Source organism: Hemitrygon akajei, chromosome 11 (genome assembly GCF_048418815.1).
Source record: "Hemitrygon akajei chromosome 11, sHemAka1.3, whole genome shotgun sequence".
Classification (NCBI taxonomy): domain Eukaryota; kingdom Metazoa; phylum Chordata; class Chondrichthyes; order Myliobatiformes; family Dasyatidae; genus Hemitrygon; species Hemitrygon akajei.
The window spans coordinates 147546526-147569498 of record NC_133134.1 but is presented as its reverse complement, the minus strand read 5'-3'; the positions used below and the strand labels follow the sequence as shown (position 1 = coordinate 147569498).

The 22973-nt window shown below is 39.6% G+C and overlaps 1 protein-coding gene across 2 annotated transcripts in view; it reads left to right on the top strand.

Moving 5' to 3' along the window:
• acss2 (acyl-CoA synthetase short chain family member 2) overlaps positions 1–22973 on the top strand; it is a 66239-nt gene that overhangs the window by 2318 nt on the left and 40948 nt on the right. For both annotated transcript variants that reach the window (XM_073061884.1, XM_073061883.1), the window contains exon 3: positions 20420–20511. In XM_073061884.1, coding sequence (XP_072917985.1) covers positions 20420–20511 — 92 coding nt within the window. The remainder of the gene's footprint in view (positions 1–20419; positions 20512–22973) is intronic.

The following is a 22973-nucleotide window of genomic DNA, read 5'->3' as shown; positions in this document are numbered from 1 at the left end:
GTGAGGAGGTACAGGAGCCTGAAGGCACACCTCAACAATACAGGAACAGCTTCTTTCCCTCTTGTCATCAGATTTCTGAATGAACATTGAACCCATGAGCATTAACTTTCCTCACTTTGTACTGTACTTCTTAACTAATTTATCTTTATATTTATATATGCTTGCTGTCATTTACAATTTTATACTTGTATATTTCAATGACTGTTGCTGCATAACCACTAACTTTGTGACGTACGCCAGTGATATTAAACCTGATTCTAATTCCGTTCCTAGTCATGATGCGTGTTATGAGTATACAAAGGGAGAACTGTTGACATTTTCTTCCGCTCCTTCATTTCTGCCTTCCATGTACATTAAAGGTGTCAATTGCTTGACCCTTCTGTCTTTGCAAACCATTGCCTCATCTACAGCCTCCCTTCCCTCTAGAGTCCTTCATGGTGTGTCTGTTTCTTAAATTCATGGCTAATTATCACATTAACTTATTAACGCATTAACTTAAGCAATTAACATATTGCTTTTGGTCTGCTGACTTTTCTCAAAGTCACTGATGACATAGTGGGTTGATTACATCTGTTGTTGACCTTGATTTGAAATAAAAGATTATTTGCCTCTAACAGACCTGTCAGAGGGAGTTTGCAGTAGAGAAAGGTGTAACAATCCTCAGTGCACAGGGTTTCCATTCCATCAGGAACAACACTTGGGGTGACCAACACTGCCCTGCCCAGAAAAAGAGTAATTAAACAGAAATATCACTGTACTCAAGTGCTAGTTGGAACTGCTAAAGGATTAAAATTCTTTTTTTCTCTCTCTCTAAATAACTATTTGAATATTTCACATCATTTCAAAAAAAAATTCCGAAGTATTAATTTACATTTATATTTGATACAGATTTACAATTGTTTAAAAATAACTGGATGAAAATGAACATTTATACACATTTTCCATACTATTTCAATATTTGAACTTGGAGTCTTTAGAATATTGAATTAAAAACATGCTTAAAGGTTTGCAGTTTTAATCTATTAGTGTCTGAAAGTCTTTAAATTACAAACTTAGCAAGTCCTCTAGCCTGCTGCTTCTTTCCTTCAATATGTGAATAACCCTTGTGCATATTTGGGATTGATGGAAGTTCTCTGCTGCATCAGTCCTGTGAATTTTGGATGAACACTCACAGGACTAATGATGAAACATGAGTGGCCTGCTGCCTACCAGTGCATTACTCATTGCATTTTCCAGTAACTTGAAAAATCCCATCACTCCATGGGATAAGGATAGCAAATGCCAGTGGTTTTATTGATCATCATCCCATAAGCTCATGGCCAGTCAATGACTGTAACAATGATGGTCTTTAGATAGATAGATAGATAGATACTTTATTCATCCCCATGGGGAAATTCAACTTTTTTTTCCAATGTCCCATACACTTGTTGTAGCAAAACTAATTACATACAATACTTAACTCAGTAAAAAATATGATATGCATCTAAATCACTATCTCAAAAAGCATTAATAATAGCTTTTAAAAAGTTCTACGTTCTTGTACTTCAGATTTGTTTGTGATCTTGGATTTTTTTTACTCCCTGCTGTTATCTTTCATTGTGTCTGTACTATTCAGCTGGGTTGGAGCGGCAACCAGGAGCTATCGTCATTCCTTCCATTCTTCTCTGTCCAGTCATATTTATGGAATTAGCTGCTTCAATTAAATTCCTAAAGTTATGTTTAGTTTATGTATACTAAAGGCCCTGCAAAATTTATACAGATGAAAGCTTCTTCTCCTGTGATCCTCAATGAACAGCAAAATTTTTGCATTTGCTGTTGAGCCAGGTAGAATTTTTATCCTAGTGTCCACCAGTTTATGGAGTTGACATTGTGTGTGTGTGTGTGTGTCTTTCTCAGTTTGAATCTACTCTTTTGTCTTTATTCATGCAGTTTGGAAATCAAATGCAAAGACAGTTGTGACAGAGTTCTAATTGGTGTATTTTTTGTTACGTGTATAGTGGTAAACTTGCTTTGTATACCATTCATTCAGATCATTTCACCATTATCAGTACGTTGAGGCAGTGCAAGAGAAAAGCAAAACAGAATAGTGTTACAGTTGTAGAGAGACTGCAGGACAGGCAGACTATGAGGTTACAGCCATGACGAGGTAGATTGTGAGCTTCTTCTATCGTACAAAGGGTGTGTTTTAGAATCGTGTAAGAGCGGCATGGAAGCTGTCTTTGAACCTGGTGGTATGTACTGCTGCTCACTAGTAATCTCTGGGGTGTGGATTTCACTTTTGATGCTAGATGTCTGCCCTAGAGGATCTCCTGACATCTGCAAATGGTGATATCGTGAAACTAGTCAAATGGTCAATCACGTTAAAGAATTCTCTCAGGCAGCAAGCTAGGTTGTGAGCACAACTCTGAGTCTGCATCTTGATGTGACATTTTGAAAAGACATTCGAGGTTAAGTAAGTGGAAGCTTTGTGAATTTTTCAGTATTAGTAAGGATATTACATTACATAAGAATTAGTTGTTTAGAGCCAGAAATCATATTAAATTGTAATTTTGGCTTGGCAAATGTGTGCAGGAAACTGTAACTCTTTTAAAGAATTGCTTTTTAGAGAACGAAGGTAGCTTAAATACTTGAAGCTCCTGTCATTTAATTGATCACACTGATTATATCAGAAAAATGTGCAAAATGGTATATGTGGTAGTTTTTGGCAATAACCTGGATTTCCAAGCTGCAAGCACATTCTTAAAAAAAAGTTGCTGTCAAGTTCATATAATGATGAAAAATGATGCTCGTTTGGTTGTTCTAATAACTGCATTATCTGGGCAATTAATATTCTTCACAGATTTGAAAATCTGAAGTATTTTGTGTATTGGTGATGTATTAAGCATGCACATCTTCAGAACAACTTGTGATGTATCCAATCTTAAGGGATACTCTTAAGTAAGTGGCTCTTGCTAATGAATTTTGGAGTGGTTTAGTAGACAGAATTGAAGGAAGATGTTACTGATTAATGTTGGGGTGAAATGATCAAGTGTGCAGGATTTTCCCTATAATATTGTCAAGTAAAATGTCAGAGAGAAACCACAGAAGTAATGAAACAATAAAAATGTGCTTTTCTGTCTCGCTCCTATTGCTCAGACATTGGTGTAACCGGATATTCTGTGGGTAAGAATGGTTTGCTGAGTGCTCTGGCAAAATTTGGAATAAAAAATACATGATGGTTTGCAGTTCTGCTATTCTATCTATACCATGGGCAAGATTATAATGGCCAATTCAAAGGGCAGAGTAAATTTATTATCAAAGTACGTTTATGTTACCATGTACTAGCAAAATGTTTCTCAAGCATGACAAAAGAAATGTAGTCGAACTTTATAAAAAAAATACTATATAAAGACTGACAAGCAACTGCTGTGCAAAAGACAACAAACTGTGCAAGTTAACATAATACTGAGAACATTAATTATAAAGAGTCCTTGAAAGTGTGCCTTTTGGTCATAAAGTCAGTTTCGAGTAGTGCTGAATGAAGAGATCGACGTGGTTCAGGAGTCTGGTGGTTGTAAGATAATTGTTCCTGAACCTGGTAGTCTGAGATCTAAAGCTTCTGCTCTTCCTGCCTGTTGGTAGTAACAGGAAGAGGGCACGGCTTAGATCAGGGGTCACTAACAATTTTGTGCCATGGGCCAATACCATTATGCAAGGGGTCTGTGGACCCCAGGTTGGGAACTCCTGGCTTAGATGGTGGTGATTTTGGATGATGGACGATACTGTCTTGTGGCTGCGTTCCGTGTAAATGTCAGGTTCATATAATGAAGAAAAATGATGCTTGTTTGGTTGTTGTTATAACTGCATAATCTGGGCAAAAATGCATGTGGATGTACTCAGTGGTGGGGAGGGCTTTGCCTCTGAGGGTCTGGGCTGTATCCATCACCTTCTGTAACCTTTTCAATTGCTGGGCGTTGGTGTGTCCATACCAGGCCATGATGTTGAGATACTCTTCACTATGCATCTATAAAGTATAGTATTTAATAATCAGCATGTCCTTGGGATGGTGGGAAAAAACTGGAGCCTCCCAGGGAAACTGTTTCATGGGAAAGAACCAGTATACGCCACACAGCAGTACCAGAGATCAGTATTGGACTTGGGTCACAGGATCTGTGGGTCAACTGAATTACCAGTAATATCCTAACATCACAGCCTGGTATGGATATACCATACCCGGTCCTGCTGAAGGGTCTTGCCCCAAAGCGTTGACTGTACTTGTTTCCATAGACGTTGCCTGGCCTGCTGAGGTCCTCCAACATTGCAACACACACAAAATGCTGGAGGAACACAGCAGGCCGGGCAGCATCCGTGGAAATTTCAGTCCACGTCCCTTATTCCAGACTGCTAAGAAAGGGGGGAAGGCGCCAGAATAAAACAGTGGGGGGAGGGGAAGGAGGACTAGCTTGAAGGTGGTAGGTGAAGCCAGGTGGGTTAGTAAGGTGTAAAGGGCTGGAGAAAAAGAAATCTGACAGTAGAAGAGAGTGGAGAAAGGGAAGGAGGACGGGTACCAGGAGGGAAGTGATAGGCAGGTGAGAATAGGCAAGAGACCAGACTGGGGAATAGAAGAAGAGAGGAGGGGGAGGGAATTTTTTTTTACTGGTAGGAAAAATTGTTATTTATGCCATCAGGTTGGAGGCTAACCAGATGGAATATAATAGCTGATGCCAATTTTGCTCTTTTGGTGATTTATCAAAGACATTTACAGTTGTATGTTTCTGGCAATAATTATTCCATTGTGCCTTGAGTAGTGAAGCATTTGGGAATTGGGAATATACTGCATATTAGAGTACTAACATTTGACATAAGCACTAACATTTAATAAGGAATAAAAATAAAGCTGCTGGAAACACCAGTACGACATTAATCTTATCTATTGAGGTAGGGAACAGAACAGTCCCTTCTGGTCCTTCAAACCATGCTGTCCAGCGATCCCCTGATTTTAACCCCAGCCTGGTCACAGGACGGTTTACAATGACCAATTAACCTACCAACCGGTACGTCTTTAGACTGTGGGAAGAAACTGGAGCAGCCGGAGAAAACCAACAGGAAGAATGTACAAATTCTTTACAGATAGCGGTGGGAATTGAACCTGGGTTGCTAGTACTAAAAGCATTGTGCTAACCACTACTCTACTGTGCCACCTTGATTTTAACTTGCCATACTCCCACGAATGCTCCCCAGATTCTACCACCCACCTACACATTAGGGGGAATTACAGGGGCCATCCATCCTGTACATCTTTAGGATGTAGAAGGAAACTGGAGCACCCGGAGGCAACTAATTCAGTCAGGGAGTGCATGCAGACTCCACATAGACAGCACCTGAAGTCTGGATTGAAATTGCGCTGCTTGCGCTGTGAGGCAGTAGCTCTATTAGTTAAACCATTGTGATGTCTCTTTCAAAGAAATTGAACCTGTTATTGTTATAACTGTAATCGTGATCCAAAATCTGCTGGAAAACCAGCAGTGGGTGGAAAATGTATGCAATATTAATGCACAGATTGGTCAAGAAGTTGTGGTAGTTTTGAAATGTGAATTGGAAATTACCGCAAGTCATTAGATGAACTTTGTTGTTTGTTGTGGTGAACTGTGTGGAAACAGAATTTTGTCCCTGCCCATTTGATGATTCTCATGAATTTGCTTCACTTCCTCCTTATTTGGAAGATAAACCTTGCAAGTTGAAATCCAAGTACCTAGGCTGCTGGCATACTGTGCTTTAGAAATGCTCCTACTTTCAAGTAATCTGCAGAGAGCATTGTGCTTTATTATATTGTAATGCAATTTTACATTGCATATCGAATATTAAAGTAAAAGTTAATCTGCATATCACCATTTGGGTATTTTGAGTGCCCAGTTTTGATTTTCAAATCAACTTTTGGAATTCTTTTAGAACATGGGTATTAACATTTAGAAACACTTCATTCTACCTTTAGAAGAATGTTTTAAACACGACAAATTCTGCAAATGCTGAAAATCCAAAATAGCGCACATAAAAAATGCTGGAGAAACTTAGCACGTCAGGCAGCATCAAATAAACAGTCACGGTTTCGGGCCAAGAAGGGTTTTGGCCTAATACATCGACTATTATTAATTTCCACAGTAGAATACTTGCTACTTAATAGATTTGCACTGTAGGCATGCAGACGGATGAAGAAAAAAATACAAATTTTAGGAGTGTGTTCTGATTTATTTTGATATTGTAAAGGGAACATTACCTCTTTTCACCAAAACATCACAGCAATTGAAAAGCAGAACTTTTAAAAGATGTTTCATATTAGAAGGAAGAAATGTTGTTTTCTTTTATCCTTGTAACGTGAAACAGACTGTTGCTAAAATGCAGAAATCTTAGCATCTTGAACACCATCTATTGTGCAGTAGTTTTACCTTCAGATGTTGCTAATCATATTTGATGATGCTCTAAATCAGGTTTCTTGATTAGTCTCTGTGACCAGTCCATCATGGGCAAAACACTCCCCAGCACTCAGCACATTAACAATGACTATTGCCACAAGAAAGTAGCATCCATCATCGAGATCCCTCATCATCCATGATGTCCCCTCTTCTCGCTGTTACCATTGGGCAGGAGGTACAGGAAAGAGCCTTGGGTCCCATACCACCAGATCCAGGGTCAGTTATTACCCTACAACCTTCGGGCTCCTGAACCAAAGTGGAGAACTTCACTCACTTCAATGCTGATCTGACTCTGCAACCTACAGACCAGGTTTCTCAGCTGGGGTTCTGTGAGAAATTGCAAAGGGTTCTGCAAGAGTTCGTGATTTTAAAAAAAATAAACATAGTTTTGTGAACTTTGTAGAATGCTAGCGCTCGCAGTGGTGAGCGGTGACTGAGGAGCTCTGTTAGCAATCTCAGCCCAGAATGGCAGTGCGCAGTAGGACCATGCTTATTTGTTTGAATCCATTATCAGTTTTCAATGCAAGATAGAGGAGGCCATTGATAATTGGTGAGCGCTGTATTGTACAGACGGGAGGACGTCAGGCTGATGAGCATGAAGTGCATTTTCTGAGCATTGAATGAACTTGCCTAACTTGGGTTGTGACATCAGCCTCTCCCTCCTGAATTACCTTCCCCAACTTCCCCCTTAAGTGCCTCCGACTGACTTATGGGAGCAAACAAACTCTACTAGTGTAGTAGAAAATTGGAGGGAAATTTTCATTCTAAAGGCAGTCTAATGTGGCGATTTCTTTTTTGAGGAGGGGGTGTGAGATGGAAGAGGAGGATTCTAGGCTTAGGCCTACAGACAATTCTGATGGGGTGAATGCTGAAGAATTACAATCTTCTGAGTCATTTCTCTGCACTAGTGTGGATTGTTTTAAAAAGCTATTGGAGTTTCAAAACAAACAAACTAAAGCTTTTGTTAATAAAGTCACAGTTAGTAAAAGTTATTTAGTAGCAGAACTTATTACCCAGAAAAGGAAAAGTCACACCGTTGGTGAGAACCTGATGATACCAGCATGTTAAAATATAGTGGGTAAAATGCTAGGACAGTGTGCAGTATGAAATACTGAAAACGTTTCATTCTCAAACAGTATGATAAGTCGACATATTGATGACATGTCACATACTGCTGAAGAGGTTTCGTGTGATAAATTGAAAAACAGCTACTACTCTGTCCAGTTTGATGAGTCAACAGACTTCATCAATCAATGTCATGTAATAGCATTTGTAAATGATGATGAAATTCAAGAAAACCTTTTCTGTTGCAAAGAGCTGCCTGAAACAAGCAAAGGACAAGATATATTTAATATTTTGTCTTTGTATCTGGAATCAAAAGGTCTGTCTTGGAGGAAATGCTTTGGCATCTGTAGTGATGGTGCCCCATTAATGGTTTGCTCATTGAAAAATTTCATTTCTCTTTTTTTTAAAATGAGAAGGAAATCCTGACATTGGTGCAACAAACTGTTTTCTGCACAGAGAGGTGCCGATGTCAAAAACTCTTGGAGATGAAATGAAAAAAAGTTCTCAATAATGTTACAAAAATTAAACAAAGACTGGTTTACTTGAGAATGTTTTTTTTAAAAAAACTGAGTGAAAACCTGGACAAAGAGCATACCAGTCTCCTGCTATGTGCAGAAATCTGGTGGCTTAGTAAAGCAAGAGTTCACAACAGGGTGTGTGAGCTGAAAGGTGAATTGTAGGAGTACTTCCAAGAAAATAGTAGGCCAGATTTTGCTGAGTGCTTTAAAGATGAAGAATGGCTGCAGAAACTAGTGTACTTAGCAGACATTTTTCATCATTTGAATCAGTTGAACAAATCTCTGCAAGGCCCTGGAGAAAATGTTTTGACTTAAGGTGACAAAATTCTTGGACTGAAAAGGAACCTGAATCTTTGGAAAAATCATGTTGCTAAAGGAAATCTTGAAATGTTTCTACTGCTGCTTGGGCTTGAGAGTGAGGAAGGATATCAGCAAGTCTCAAGTCTTATTGAAAGTCACCTGGAAGAACTGCAGAAGAAAATACAATGGTATTTTTCCTCCCTTTCAACACAAGTGTATGAGTGGGTCCCTGATCTCTGAATCTTCTGCTCAGCCTGAGAACTTGACTTTGAGGGAAGAGGAGAAACTTTGTGAGATGCAGTCTGCTCGTGCACTCAAGATGAGATTTACTGATCTGCCACTGGATAAGTTCTGGATTTCTGTGAAAGAAGAGTATCCTGCCATTCATAGGAAAGCAATGAACATTTTGCTGCAGTTTTCAACTGCTTACATTTGTGAGCAGGCTTTTACTTGTTTAATAAGCATAAAGCGCAAGGATAGAAATTGTCTCATTTCAGTTGACGGTGAAATCCGTCAGTGCTTATCTCAAGTTCTACACAGAATTGAGTATTTGTGCAGCAAAAAACAAGCATAGTAACCCTATATTTGAGCATTGATCATGTCACTTAGTAAGAAAATGTTTTTTTTCCAAAGTCTTGTATAAAATTGTGTTTTTTAGGTTATATTTTTATTCATATAGCTTTGGCTTATGGTTGTTAGTAACTTAACTATTCAAAATTGTCAATAAATTTTCATGTTGTAAATAGCTTAATTAAAATGTTTGCCTTATAAGTTATTAAAATTTATGAAGTGGAAAGAGATTAATTTCAAGAAAGTGCTAGGCTTAACTATCAATTTTGTTTCAAGAAGGGTTGGCTAAAAATTCATTCTCTACTCAAAAGAGCATTGACAATTATTTTTGGGTTATATGTTCTAGGACTTAGTGATCACGCTAACGTACTGTGAGCTGTAGATATAATAATTTTATGTGGGGATTCCCTGAGACCTGAAAATTATTTCAAAGGTTCCTCCATGGCAAAAAGGTTGAGAAAGGCTGCGATAGACTCTCAAGGATGCCCACCACAACACATGTTCCCAGGGTTATTCATTTACTTTTTCATTTATTGTTTACACAGTTTGTCCTCTTTTTGCAAGTTGGTTATGTTTTGGTCTTTGTTATGTATTTTTCATAAATTCTGTTGTGTTTCTTTAATCTTTAAATGTCTGCAAGAAAATGTAACTCAAGTTGTATAATATGACAAATACAGTACATATATTGATAATAAATTTACTACGAACTTTGAAGACTTTCGGAGTCATCTAGAGGTGGAATTTTAGTTTTGTCCAAATTTTGAACTGGTATTTCTTGTAGCCCATTGTGAAATTTGTGTGTTCTTCTCCTATTTGCTTGTGCTAGTGAGTGATATACTCTGGTGGATTAGTAAATCAGCAATCTCCCTGGAAGATTTTCCCAATCTTCCTCATGAGTTTGGCAATGTGCTTCTGTTGAAACCTGAGTCTTCTGAGTTCTTCCTTTTGCACGGGACAATGACTCACACTACACAGTTCTCTTATTTAAAGGTACTTACTGAAAGATTGCATCAAGTTGTTGGCAGTGAAAGGGTAGTTAAACTAGATTTTTTTGTAAATTGAATTATAAATGATTCCATTACTACGAATCCCAGACCTCTATAAAGCCGGTCCTTTTGTACCTGCTGTCTGTGGTCTATGTTTCCCCACAAAGAGAATCTTACCGTTGTCACCCAGTTGTGTTTGGGTACTCTGCATGTTCTTGCTGGGCGTATTCTTAATTTTCATATTTGCTGTACTTTCAGTATTTCTCATCTTCCTATAAATAGCAGTGCTATTTAGTAACATCTGTGACTTTTACCACCATGTGTAATGTAGAAATGCATGCTTTAAACTTTAATGTGTGTAAAAGAAAAAAAATACTATTAATCTATATCCACAAGATTATTTGGTAAAAACTGCAATTAGGTTTTGCTTATTTTTTTGGAAAACATTTGTAGCTATAATTTAGAAATGTAGAACAGTTACACTTTTTTGAAATGTGGAAGGTTTTTGAATTAGTTCTTAAGTGGTAAATAAACTTTGGATATCCTCTATTATGAGCCAAGTCTTTGATGCTTTATCAGGGAAGAGATTAAATTTGAACATGAAAGAGCTTCCTAAGGCATCATTAGTGTAAATTCATCTTGAGCTGCAAATGAAGTGTTGGGATTTGATAAGGTGCGTTTGAATGAGTACCTTAAGGAGGAGTTTGTATTAATAGATGAGAATAAGTTAGACTGTTTCAGTTAAATGAATGTAGTAACAAATCTTTTTTAGCTGTAGGGTGGGGGTGTGGTGGTAGTGGTGGAGAGAGAGTACATGTAATTGGTTCACATTTGAGCTTGCTTTATCAGATTTATTCTCAGCCTAGTTTATAAGACTTTATGGCACTTATGAAAATCTTGAAGATGTGCTTTAGTTTGCTATGAAGTAGACTTTGAGGGGTGGGAATCTACACATGCATATAACACCAAATGTCTAATGTAAACTTTGATTTGTAATCCTGCTTAAGGCCCACTAAATTTTATAGTTGTGCTTTAAAGTTCTGCAATTATAGTCCAAAGTTTAATAATTTGTTTATAATGTTACAAAGTGGTTTGTACTCTTTAAGTTAACAGTACTTACTCGTAATTGCTGAAAAGATTTTCAGCTGGATTAACACAGTTTATGCTTCTGGCTGAGTTGCATTGTGCTTTGTTTGAATGGTATCTTTTGAAGGCAATTCCAGTGAAGTTGAAATGTAGGGTGACACGGTAGTGTAGCGGTGAGTGTAACAGTTTGCAGCACTGCCGATTAGAAGGCTAGAGTTCATTTCCTGACTTGACACATTCTCCCATGACAGAGTGTGTTTCCTCTGGGTGTTCTGGTTTCTTCACACTTTCCAAAAACTTGCAGGTTAGGGTTAGTAAGTTGTGAGCATGCTCTATTGGTGCCAGAAGCATAGTGATACTTGTTGGGCTGTCCTCGGCACATCTTCACACTTCACTGTAAGTTTTAATGTTTCAGTGTATGTGTGACAAGTAAAATATGATAATGAAATGTGTTGCAAACCCAACCTCTATCAGGATATGACGAATACTTTCTTAATCACGTTGATTACTGAGTTCTTGGGTGTGATTCCTCAACAAAAGGCTAAGCTCTGGAAAAAGACTGATGATCTTTTGGCCGTGGTTGGTGAGGTATTGCCTGAGGTTTCCACTTAACCAGGCCTGAGCTTATATTCTGGAAATAAATCTAAATAGGCTAATTTAAAGCAAGAAAAATCTGAAATGAACTATGTATGCTAGAAAATTCCTCTTGTTGCTGTAGACCGTCAACCTATTAATTAAATTTATCTATCAATCTCCCTTCACTTTCCTCCTCTCTCTTGCACCTCACAAATTTTCCCGTGAAGGTGTCCGTGCACATGCTCACAATTCCACGTTGTCTCCTCCCTCTGCTCCTCTCTGTCGTTAACCTCACAATTCCTTACAGCACCGTATTACAGCCAAAGTATTTCTAACCTTAAGGACGGCATGGGAAAATAGCAGTTGGCGCAACACTATGAGAGCAGCAGTGATTGCTGATCAGGGTTCAGTTCCTGCCTCTGGAACTGAAAGGAGTTAGGACGTTCTGCCCGTGGCCATGTGGGTTTCCCCTGGATGTTCTAGTTTCCCCTCACATTCCAAAGCTTATGGGTTAGCATTATTGAGTTGTAGGCATGCTGTGTTAGTGTGGCACAGTCCTTGCTGATTTGATTTGATGCAAACAATCCCCTTTACTTTCGGTTTTGATGTGTGTGACTAATAAAGCTACTCTTCATCTTTTATCTTCGACTTGTTCACCTGGTACGATAAGGAATGAATTATGGACCAGGATGAAACAAAGTTAAGCTTGAATACTTTAAATACCTTATGCCTCCAACTTTAGATCGAAGCCAAATTTTGTAAGTGAAGGGATTTTCAGTAACTTCTGTGGAATATGTGCTTTGAATTGCTGTGGTCAGAGTTCCCTCTGGGCTTTTTTGACAAGGTAGGTGTTCATTCAGTTGGATTTCTCTGGATCAGGGTTTTTGATTAAAGCTTGTGGAACATTGGAGTTTTTAGAGAAGAGAGTGAAATTCCAAAATACGATAGTGCAGTCAGGAAAGCAGTTTGATTGCAAGCTGGATAGCTGTGCAATGAAAGTAGAACCATGGTACAAATTATTCTTGCATTGTGACCTGAGTTAGATAGAGCTCTTATAGTTAGCGGGGTCAAGGGATATGGGGAGAGGGCAGGAACGGGGTACTGATTGTGTATGATCAGCCATGATCACAGTGAATGGCGGTGCTGGCTAGAAGGGCCGAATGGCCTACTCCTGCGCCTACTGTCTATTGTAGAAGCGTGGAACATATTGGTAGCTCTTCTGCAATTGCCAAACTAATCCCATTTCCCTGCTTCTCTTTCAAACTACATTTATTATAAAATTATGCAAGCAGTGTACAACCCTGAGATTCATCCTTCTGCAAGCAGCCACGATATGGAGAAAACCATAGAACTCATTTAAAGAAAACATCAAACGCCCAACCCTCCAAAAAAAAGAACAAGTTGCCCAAACAGCAAAAAGCAACCAAGGAAGACACAGAATATTGAACATCACGCCACAGAGCCCCCAAAACGGTCTGCGAGCTACAGCTGTCACCAGATTTGTTCAGTTTAGCACTGTGCTGATGGCTGCAGGCCTCAGCCCCAGAACCGGTTCCGTGCCGAAACACCATGATCAAATCCTGCAAATAGTTAAAAAAAAACAAGAGTAACCAGAATGTGGAACATGACTGCAGAGTACTCCAAAAATGAGTCCACAACCGCAGAGCGCGTCCAGCGCCGAGGATATTAAAAGTCCCACACGTGCAGAGAAACACACACCCAAGTACTTATCTGGTCTGAGAGAGTCATTCTTAAAGGAGCTCTATGACATAAACCAGTTCTTTTAAATTATTTCATGTGATCACATTCTTAAAACACTTAAACACCTGATATACGGGCATGTGAATTGTGTTGAAATGCTTTACTAGTTAGTTAATTTATTTTGTTTTACAGATGCTAGCTGGGTTGAAGGATGATTGTGTTTCATTCCAGGGCAGGGCGAATTATTTATTGTACAGCAGTGGAGAAAACTGGCTCTACTGCATGCTTGGCCGTATTGGGTTTTGTGGCATAATTGTCACAAAAATAATAGCGGTTAATCATGATTGGATGAAAACTTTATAGATTCATGCAAAATGATTGCTCAATAATTAGTTTATATTCAGCATATGTGATAGATGAAACATTTGAGTGCTTAAATTAACTTTGGCCAGGTTTTCAATAAATAATTTCTGTAATGTTTTTTAAAGCAAGCTTTTACTATATCAAAGTACAAGGTAATATGTATTTTTAAAGAGAACTTTCCATTTGAATGTGGCATTAAATTTTGGAAGTTTATTTCATCTCTTGCATTTCACACTTTCAAAAGTGTATGAATTTTCACTTTAAATATGGTCAGAAATCTGTTTACATCGATGGCACAGCAGTGGAAACTGTGAGCAGTTTCGAACTCCTGGGAGTGCACATCTTGCAAAACCTCTCGTGGTCCCAGAACGCATCCTATGTGCTCAAGAAAGCTCACCAATGCCTGTACTTTTTGAGGATGCTGAAGCGAGTTGGACTATACGCCATCTACACCTGTATCCTTTTGCAGATACGCAGTAGGGAGCATCCTAACATGCTGCATCACTGCACGGTATGGAAACTGCACTGTGGTAGAAAGGATGGCTCCACAGTGAGTAGCTAAAACCTCAAACTGCTCAATGTGTCACTGGCACCAGCCACTCCACCACAAGGACATAGATACAGAAAGATGCAGGAACAGGCCCGTAACATCATGAAGGATCCCTCCTACCCTGTTCCTGGACTGCTTGTCCCACTCCCATTGAAGAGGGGGCTACACTGAAATCCAGACCAGGACCAATAGGCTCAAAAACAGTTACTTTCCCCAAGCTGATCAACACCTCCACTCGCTAGCCCACCTCTCCATACCAACCCCCACCACTACTTTATCATTTCCTGTCAGAGTCACCTTATGTACAGACACCCCTGTGCCTAGCATCACTTTATGGACATGTAATCAATTTATGTTAATAAGCTATTTTATGTATTTATATTTTCTGTTTCAATTATTGTGTTCTTTATCTTAGTGTTTTTTTGTGCTGCATTGGAACTAGAGTAACAATTTATTTCATTCTCCTTTACACTTAAGTACTGGGAATGACATTAAAGAATCTTGAAATAGTCAATAGATACAAGTGGTTATAATAATAATCATGAAAGAAAATAGTATTCTCATAAAATTGCTTGGTTTTGCTTACTGTCCCTATTAAATGTAAGAAATGTATTCTGCCAACAGTATTGAGTCTTTAAAAAGTTCACCAAACATCGGGTGAAAAGCTGCATTTGAAAGCCATTTGTTATGCTGCATATGTAAAGTTTCCTGACAAAAGAAAGTGGAATGAGGATTTTCTAGTATATGATTCGTGTATGCCGATACAGAAAGTAATTAGGAACGTTAACTAAATGTCTATCATTTATTGCAAAGGAAACTGAAAAGAAAAATAGGGAAGTTGTGCTTCCATTGTAATGGCTCCGTGCCTGTACTCGCTGGAGTTTAGAAGAATGAGGGGAGATCTTATTGAAACCTATCGTATATTGGAAGGCCTAGGTAGAGTGGATGTGGAGAGGGTGTTTCCTTTAATGTGGGTGGGACCAGAGGGCACAGAATCAGAATAGGAGGACATCCCTTTAGAACAGAAATGAGGAAGAATTTCTTGAGTTAGAGGGTGGTGAATCTGTGGAATTCATTACCACAGACGGCTGTGGAGGCCAGGTCATTTAGATAGTTAACGTGGAGGCTGATAGGTTCTTAATTAGTAAGGACATCAAAGGTTACGGGTAGAAGGCAGAAGAATGGTTTTGCAAAGGATAGTAAATCAGCCATGACAGAGTGGATGTAGAAAGGACATTTCCCGTGGGGATGGAGTCGTGGACAAGAGGGCACAGTCTCAGAATCCCTTAACATAAAACATAGAAAACCTACAGTACAATACAGGCCCTTAGGCCCACAATGTTGTGTCGAACATGTACTTACTTTAGAAATTACCTAGGGTTAGCCGTATCCCTCTATTTTTCTAAGCTCCATGTACCTATCCAGGAGTCTCTTAAAAGGCCCTATCGTATCCGCCTCCACCACTGTTGCTGGAAGCCCATTCCACGCACTCATCACTCTGCATTAAAAAAAAAACAACTTACCCCTGACATCTCTGTACCTACTTCCTAGCACCGTAAAACTGTGCCCTCTCATGTTAGTCATTTCAGCCCTGGGGAAAAAGCCTCTGACTATCCACATGATCAACGCCTCTTATCATCTTATAATCAGAATCAGGTTTATTATCACTGGCATGTAATGTGAAATTTGTTAACTTAACAGCAGCAGTTCAATGCAATACATAATCTAGCAGAGAGATAAAAAGCATAATAGTAAGTAAACAAGTAATCAATTATGTGTATTGATTAGATTTTAAAAAAGTACAAAAACAGAAATGCTGTGTATTTAAAAAAAAAAGGAGGTAGTGTCTGAAGATTCAACGTCCATTTAGGAATCGGAGGACAGAGGGGAAGAAGCTGTTCCTGAATCGCTGAGTGTGTGCCTTCAGGTTTCTGTACCCCCTATCTGATGGTAACAGTGAGAAAAGGGCATGCCCCATGGTGCTGGAGGTCTTTAATAATGGACACTGCCTTTCTGACACGCTGCTCCCTAAAGATGTCCTGGGTACTTTGTAGGCTAGTACCCAAGATGGAGCTGACTAGATCTACAACCTTCTGCAGCTTCTTTTGGCCCTGTGCAGCAGCCCCTCCATACCAGTCAGTGATGCAGCCTGTCAGAATGCTGTCCACGGTACAACTATAGAAGTTTTTGAGTGTATTTGTTGATATGCCAAATCACTTCAAACTCCTAATAAAGTATACCCACTGTCTTGCCTACTGTATAACTACATCAGTATGTTGGGACCAGGTTAGAACTTCAGAGATGTTGTCATCCAGGAATTTGAAGCTGCTCACTCTCTCCACTTCTGATCCCTCTATGAGGATGGTTTGTGTTCCTTCGTCTTACCCTTCCTGAAGTCCATAATCAGCTCTTTCGTCTTACTGACATTGAGTGCCAGGTTGTTGCTGCAGCACCACTCCAGGAGTTGGCATATCTCACTCCTGTACGCCCTCTCGTCACCACCTGAGATTCTACCAACAATGGTTGTATCATCAGCAAATTTATAGATGGTATTTGAGCTATGCCTAACCACACAGTCAAGTGTATTCAGAGAGTAGAGTAGTGGGCTAAGCACCCACCTCTGAAGTACACCAGTGTTGATCATCAGAGAGGAGGATACGTTATCACCAATCCGCACAGACTGTGGTCTTCCAATTAGGAAGTCGAGGATCCAATTGCAGAGGGAGGTACAGAGGCCCAGGTTCTGCAACTTCTCAATCAAGATTGTGGGAATGATGGTATTCAATGCTGAGCTATAGTCGATGAACAGCATCCTGACATACATTGTTGTATTGTCCAGGTGGTCTAAAGCTGTGTGCAGAGCCATTGAGATTGCATCTGCCTTTGATCTATTGTGGCGAAAGGCAAATTGTAATGGGTCCATGTCCTTGCTGAAGCAGGAATCTAGCCATAACCAACCTCTCAAAGCATTTTATCACTGTCGATGTGAGTGCTACCGGGCGATAGTCATTAAGGCAGCCCACTTTATTTTTCTTAGGTACTGGTATAATTGTTGCCTTTTTGAAGCAAGTGGGAACTTCTGCCCATAGCAGTGAGGTTGAAAATGTCCTTGAATGCTCCTGCTAGTTGGTGGGCACAGGTTTTCAGAGCCTTACCAGGTACACCATTGGGACCTTCTTCCTTGTGAGGGTTCACTCTCTGTAAAGACAGTCTAACATCGGCCTCTGAGACAGAAATCACAGGGTCATCAGGTACAGCAGGGATCTTCACAGCTGTAGTTGTGTTCTCCCTTTCAAAGTGTGCATAGAAGGCATTGAATTCATCTGGTAGTAAAGCATCACTGCCATATTGTGTTTCGCTTTGTAGGAAGTAATGTCTTCCAGACCCTGCCAGAGTTGTTGTGCATCTGATATCGCATCCAACCTCGTTTGAAATTGTCTTTTCGCCCTTGAAATAGCCCTCCACAAATCATACCTGGTTTTGTGGTACAGACCTGGGTCACCAGACTTGAATGCCACAGATCTAGCCTTCAACAGATGATGTACCTCCTGGTGCATCCATGGCTTTTGGTTTGGGAATGTACTGTAAGTCTTTGTGGGCACACACTCATCCACATAGGATTTAATGAAGTCGGTAACAACTGCAGCATACTTATCCAGATTCAAAGATAAATCCCTGAATACAGTCCAGTCCACCAATTCAAAGCAGTCCTGTAGGCATTCCTGTGCTTCCCTTGTCCATACCTTCTTGGTCCTCACTACTGGTGCTGCAGTCTTCAGTCTCTGCCTATACTCAGGGAGTAGAAGTACAGCCAGGTGATCAGACTTCCCAAAGTGAGGGCATGGAATAGCACGGTAAGTGCTCTTGATGGTGGTGTAGCAATGGTCCAATGTGTTCTTTGCTCTAGTATTGCATGTGATCTGTTGATGGTAATTTCTTAGTGATTTTTTTTCAGATTGGCCTTGTTAAAATCTCCCAAAATGATGGTTATACACCTCTATCAGGTCACTTCTCGTCCTCTGTCGCTCCACGGAGAAAAGGCCGAGTTCACTCAACTTATTCCCATAAAGCATGCTCCCCAATCCAGGCAACGTCCCTGTAAATCTCTGCAACCTTTCTGTAGTTTCCACATCCTTTCTGCAGTGAGGTGACCAGACTGAGCACAGCACTCCCAAGTGGGGTCTGACCAGGGCCCGATATAGCTGTAACAATAGAAAGGAGATGAAGAATTTCTGCAGCTAGAAGGTGACGAATCTTGAATTCATCACTGTAGATGCCTGTGGAAGACAAATCATTGAGTATATTTAAAGCAGAGGTTGACAGGTTTAGTAAGGGCATCACGGAGAAGGCAGGAGAACGGGGTAGAGATGGATAATAAGTCATGATGGAATAGAAGAATAAACTCAATGGGCTGAACAGCCTATTTCTGCTCCTATGACTTATGGTCTCATACAAGGCATTGGTGGGAACACATCTGAAGTTTTGTGTACAGTATTGGCCTCGTTATCAAAGTAAGGATGTTAATACATCAGAAGCAGTTCAAAGAAAGATTGCATAATAGCAAAATCGATGTAAATTTATTATCAAAGTGCATGTATACTACCTTGAGATTCATTTTCTTACAGGCATTGACAGGAAAGCCACATGATCTCTCCTTCCATGATCCGCTGCCCTCTCCCATTAGTCTTCTTGTTCAGTCCCTTACCTCTTCTGCCCATCACCTCCCAGCTTCCTACTTCATTCAACACTCCACCCCCAACTCCGTCCTCCTTCCCACTCACCTGGTTTTACCTTTCACCTGCCATTTTGTACACTTTTGTACTCTTTCCACTCCCTTCACCTATTTATTTTAGCTTCTGCTCCTTCATTTCCAGTCCTGCTGAAGTGTCTCTGCCTGAAACATCGACAGACTGTTTATTCCCCTTCATAGATGCTGCTTGAAATGCTCCAGCATTTTGCGCATATTGCTCAAGAAATACAATAGAATTTTATAAAATGCTATTCATAAACAGACAAAGATAGACAAACAGCAATGTGCAGAAGGAGACAAACCCTCCATGCAGATATACTCATTGGTGAGAAGGGTTTTGCTGTGATCCTCTGGGCTTTATCCACCACTTTCTGCAGCCTTTTCCATTTCTGGGCATTGGAGTTTCCATACCAGGCCATGATACAGCCAATTAGGGTACTCTCTGCTGTGTATCTGTAGAAATTAGTCAAAGATTTTGGTGACTCAATCTATGCAAACTTCTAAGAAAGTAGAAGTGTTGTCATGCCTCCTTTGTGATGATACCTATGTGCTGGTCTCATTTTAAAAAAATGCTCAGATTTTCTCTTTGCTGTCAGTTGGCATTTCTTTTCTGTGTTCAAGTATCTGGTGGAATTTGAACATGCATTCGTCTGACCTGAGATTTCTATGAGGAACTGTGACTAAGACTTGAATTTCTTACCATAAGTATTTTGCTTTTGATATTTGTGCAGGTTGCTGGAGGCTGGTTTTTTTTTTTTACCTATTGGAAAATTAGGGTGGAACTGATGGATATGTAGATGGGTATAGATTTGAGGAAAATGTGGGGAATGGGACTGATGGGAATAGTTCTAGGAGCTGGCGTAAACTTGATTGGATTAATGATCTTCCAATGCTGGGAGCCATGACATATGTCAGTGATAATAAACCTGATTCTGTTCCTGGACCTCGTATCTAAGGAAAGGTATAGTGGTGGTAGAAAGGGTCCAGAGGAGGTTCACAAGAATAATCCCAGGAATGAAAGTCTTAACAAATGAGGTGCATTTCACCATTTTGAGCCTGTACTCGGAGCTGAGAAGGAGTGTGGGAGTGGTTTTCCCATTGAAATGCGCCGGATATTGAAAGGCCTGAATAGAATTGACCTGAGAGGATGATTCCATTAATGGGAGAGTCTGGGATCCAAGGGCACAGTCACAGAATAATGTCCTGTCAAAACTGAGGCGCTGAATTTCTTCAGGCATAGGGAGCTGTAGCAGCTGCTTTTGGGTTTATAGGCTTGTAATTGGTAAAGGGGTTTGTCAGAGAGAAGATGGGAGAATGGGACTTGGAAAAAATATAGGCCATGATTGAATGGTGACGCAGATTTGACGGGCTGAGTAGCTTAATTCTGTTCTAATATCTTTATGATCTTACATTGTGTGAAAATATTTTTATGTTTGCTTGACTTTATGTTTTGCATAGTGTTCATTTTCACAAAGCTTATAAAGGTGAATCTTGTTTCTTTACAGGGAAGGAAATGACCCTGGGGACAGTATGGAAATAACTTATAAGGGCCTTTTACAGCAAGTCTGCAAATTTGCCAATGTTCTGCGAGCTCAGGGTAAGGCCCACCACACTTAAAATTCAGCTCTGTTGTTCTGTAAAAGCAAGCTATCGAAGGTGGAAGCCTAATACAAGATCTTTGATACTTTTGTCTATTGCTGTTTAAACGGATACACAGATTAGTTTATTATTGGACATTGTTTGCGAAATTTTACTCATCAACTTTTTTTTTTCTTATGTTGACCCAATAAAGCACAAGATAATGCTCCCTTTTATTGATAAGTTGAATGAAAACTGAAATTTAGTCAAAAAAAGTGCAAAATGTTTAGCAACCCAGATGTACAGTAACACCTTGCCTTACAATGGAATGTAAAGTGATTTTGTGCATGAAAGGCAAATTGGCCTTGACAATGCAGGTTAAAAGAGTTTTCATCAACATATAATAAACTGTTCAGAATCAGGTTTATTATTTATTTTAAATTTGTTAATTTAGCAGCAGCAGTTCAATGCAATACATAATCTAGCAAAAGAAAAAAGAATAATAAACAAGTAAATCAATTATGTATATTGAATACATTTTTTAAAAAGTACAAAAATACCGTGTATTTTTTAAAAAAGTGAGGTGGTGTCAAAAGATTCAATGTCCATTTAGGAATCTGATGCCAGAGGGGAAGAAGCTGTTCCTGAATCACTGGGTGTGTGCCTTCAGGCTTCTGTACCTCCTACCTGATGGCAACAGTGAGAAAAGAGCATGCCCTGGGTGCTGGAGGTCCTTAGTTATGGATGGTGCCGTTCTGAGACACTGTTCCCTGAAGATGTCCTGGGTACTTTGTAGGCTAGTATCCAAGATGGAGCTGACTAGATTTACAACCTTTTGCAGCTTCTTTCGGTCCTGTGCAGGAGCTCCTCCATACCAGACAGTGATGCAGCCTGTCAGAATGCACTCCATGGTACAAGTATAGAAATTTTTGAGTGTATTTGTTGACGTGCCAAATTCCTAATAAAGTATAGCCACTGTCTTGCCTTCTTTATAACTATATCGATGTGTTGGGACTAGGTTAGATCCTCAGAGATCTTGACACCCAGTATAGTACATGCAAATGTACATTAGAAATAAAACCTAACACAGAAAATAGTTTATTCATCAACCCTTTGGAAGCAACTGAACAATTTTGAATTCATCTGAAATGTGCTTTTTAAGAATACTAAATATCATAGGAATCATATTGAAAATTTAAAATTCATCTTTTATGGTGACTTCTGATAGCTTGTGCATTAATGGATATGATTGTCAATTTTAGAATTGTTTACTGGTACCATAATAGTTGTCTTATATTTTGTCCTTAATAGAATACAGTGGCATGCTAAAGTTTGGGCACCTCGGTCAAAATTTCTGTCACTGTGAATAGTTCAGTGAGTAGAAGATGAACTGATCGTCAAAAGTCATAAAGTTAAAGATGAAACATTCTTTTCATCATTTTAAACAAGATTAGTGTATTATTTTTGTTTTGTACAATCTTAGAGTGAAAGAAAGGAAAGGAGAAACATGCAAAAGTTTGGTCACCCCAAGAGATTTGAGCTCTCAGATAACTTTTACCAAGGTGTCAGACCTTAATTAGCTTGTTAGGGCTATGGCTTGTTCACAGTCATCGTTAGGAAAGGCCAGGTGATGCAAATTTCAAAACTTTATAAATACCCTGACTCCTCAAACCTTGTCCCAACAATCAGCAGCCATGGGCTCCTCTTAGCAGCTGCCTAGCACTCTGAAAATTAAAATAAATGATGGCCACAAAGCAGGAGAAGGCTATAAGAAGATAGCAAAGCGTTTTCAGGTAGCCGTTTCCTCAGTTTGTAATGTAATTAAGAAATGGCAGTTAACAGGAACGGTGGAGGTCAAGATGAAGTCTGGAAGACTAAGAAAACTTTCCGAGAGAACTGCTCATAGGAGTGCTAGAAAGGCGAATCAAAACCCCCGTTTGACAGCAAAAGACTTTCAGGAAGATTTAGCAGACTCTGGAGTGGTGGTGCACTGTTCTACTGTGCAGCAACACCTGCACAAAGTTGACCTTTATGGAAGAGTCATCAGAAGAAAACCTTTCCTGTGTCCTCACCACAAAATTCAGCGTCAGAAGTTTGAAAAGGAACATCTAAACAAAGCTTGATCAAGTCAAGTCAAGTCACTTTTATTGTCATTTTGACCATAACTGCTGGTACAGTGCATAGTAAAAATGAGACAACGTTTTTCAGGACCATGGTGTTACATGACACAGTACAAAAACTAGACTGAACTACGTAAAAAAAAACAACACAGAGAAAGCTACACTAGACTACAGACCTATACAGGATTACATGAAGTGCACAAAAACAGTGCAGACATTACAATAAATAATGAACAGGGCAATAGGGCAAGGTGTCAGTCCAGGCTTCTGGTATTGAGGAGTCTGATAGCTTGGGGGACGAAACTGTTACATAGTTTGGCCCTGAGAGCCCGAAAGCTTCGGAGCCTTTTCCCAGACGACA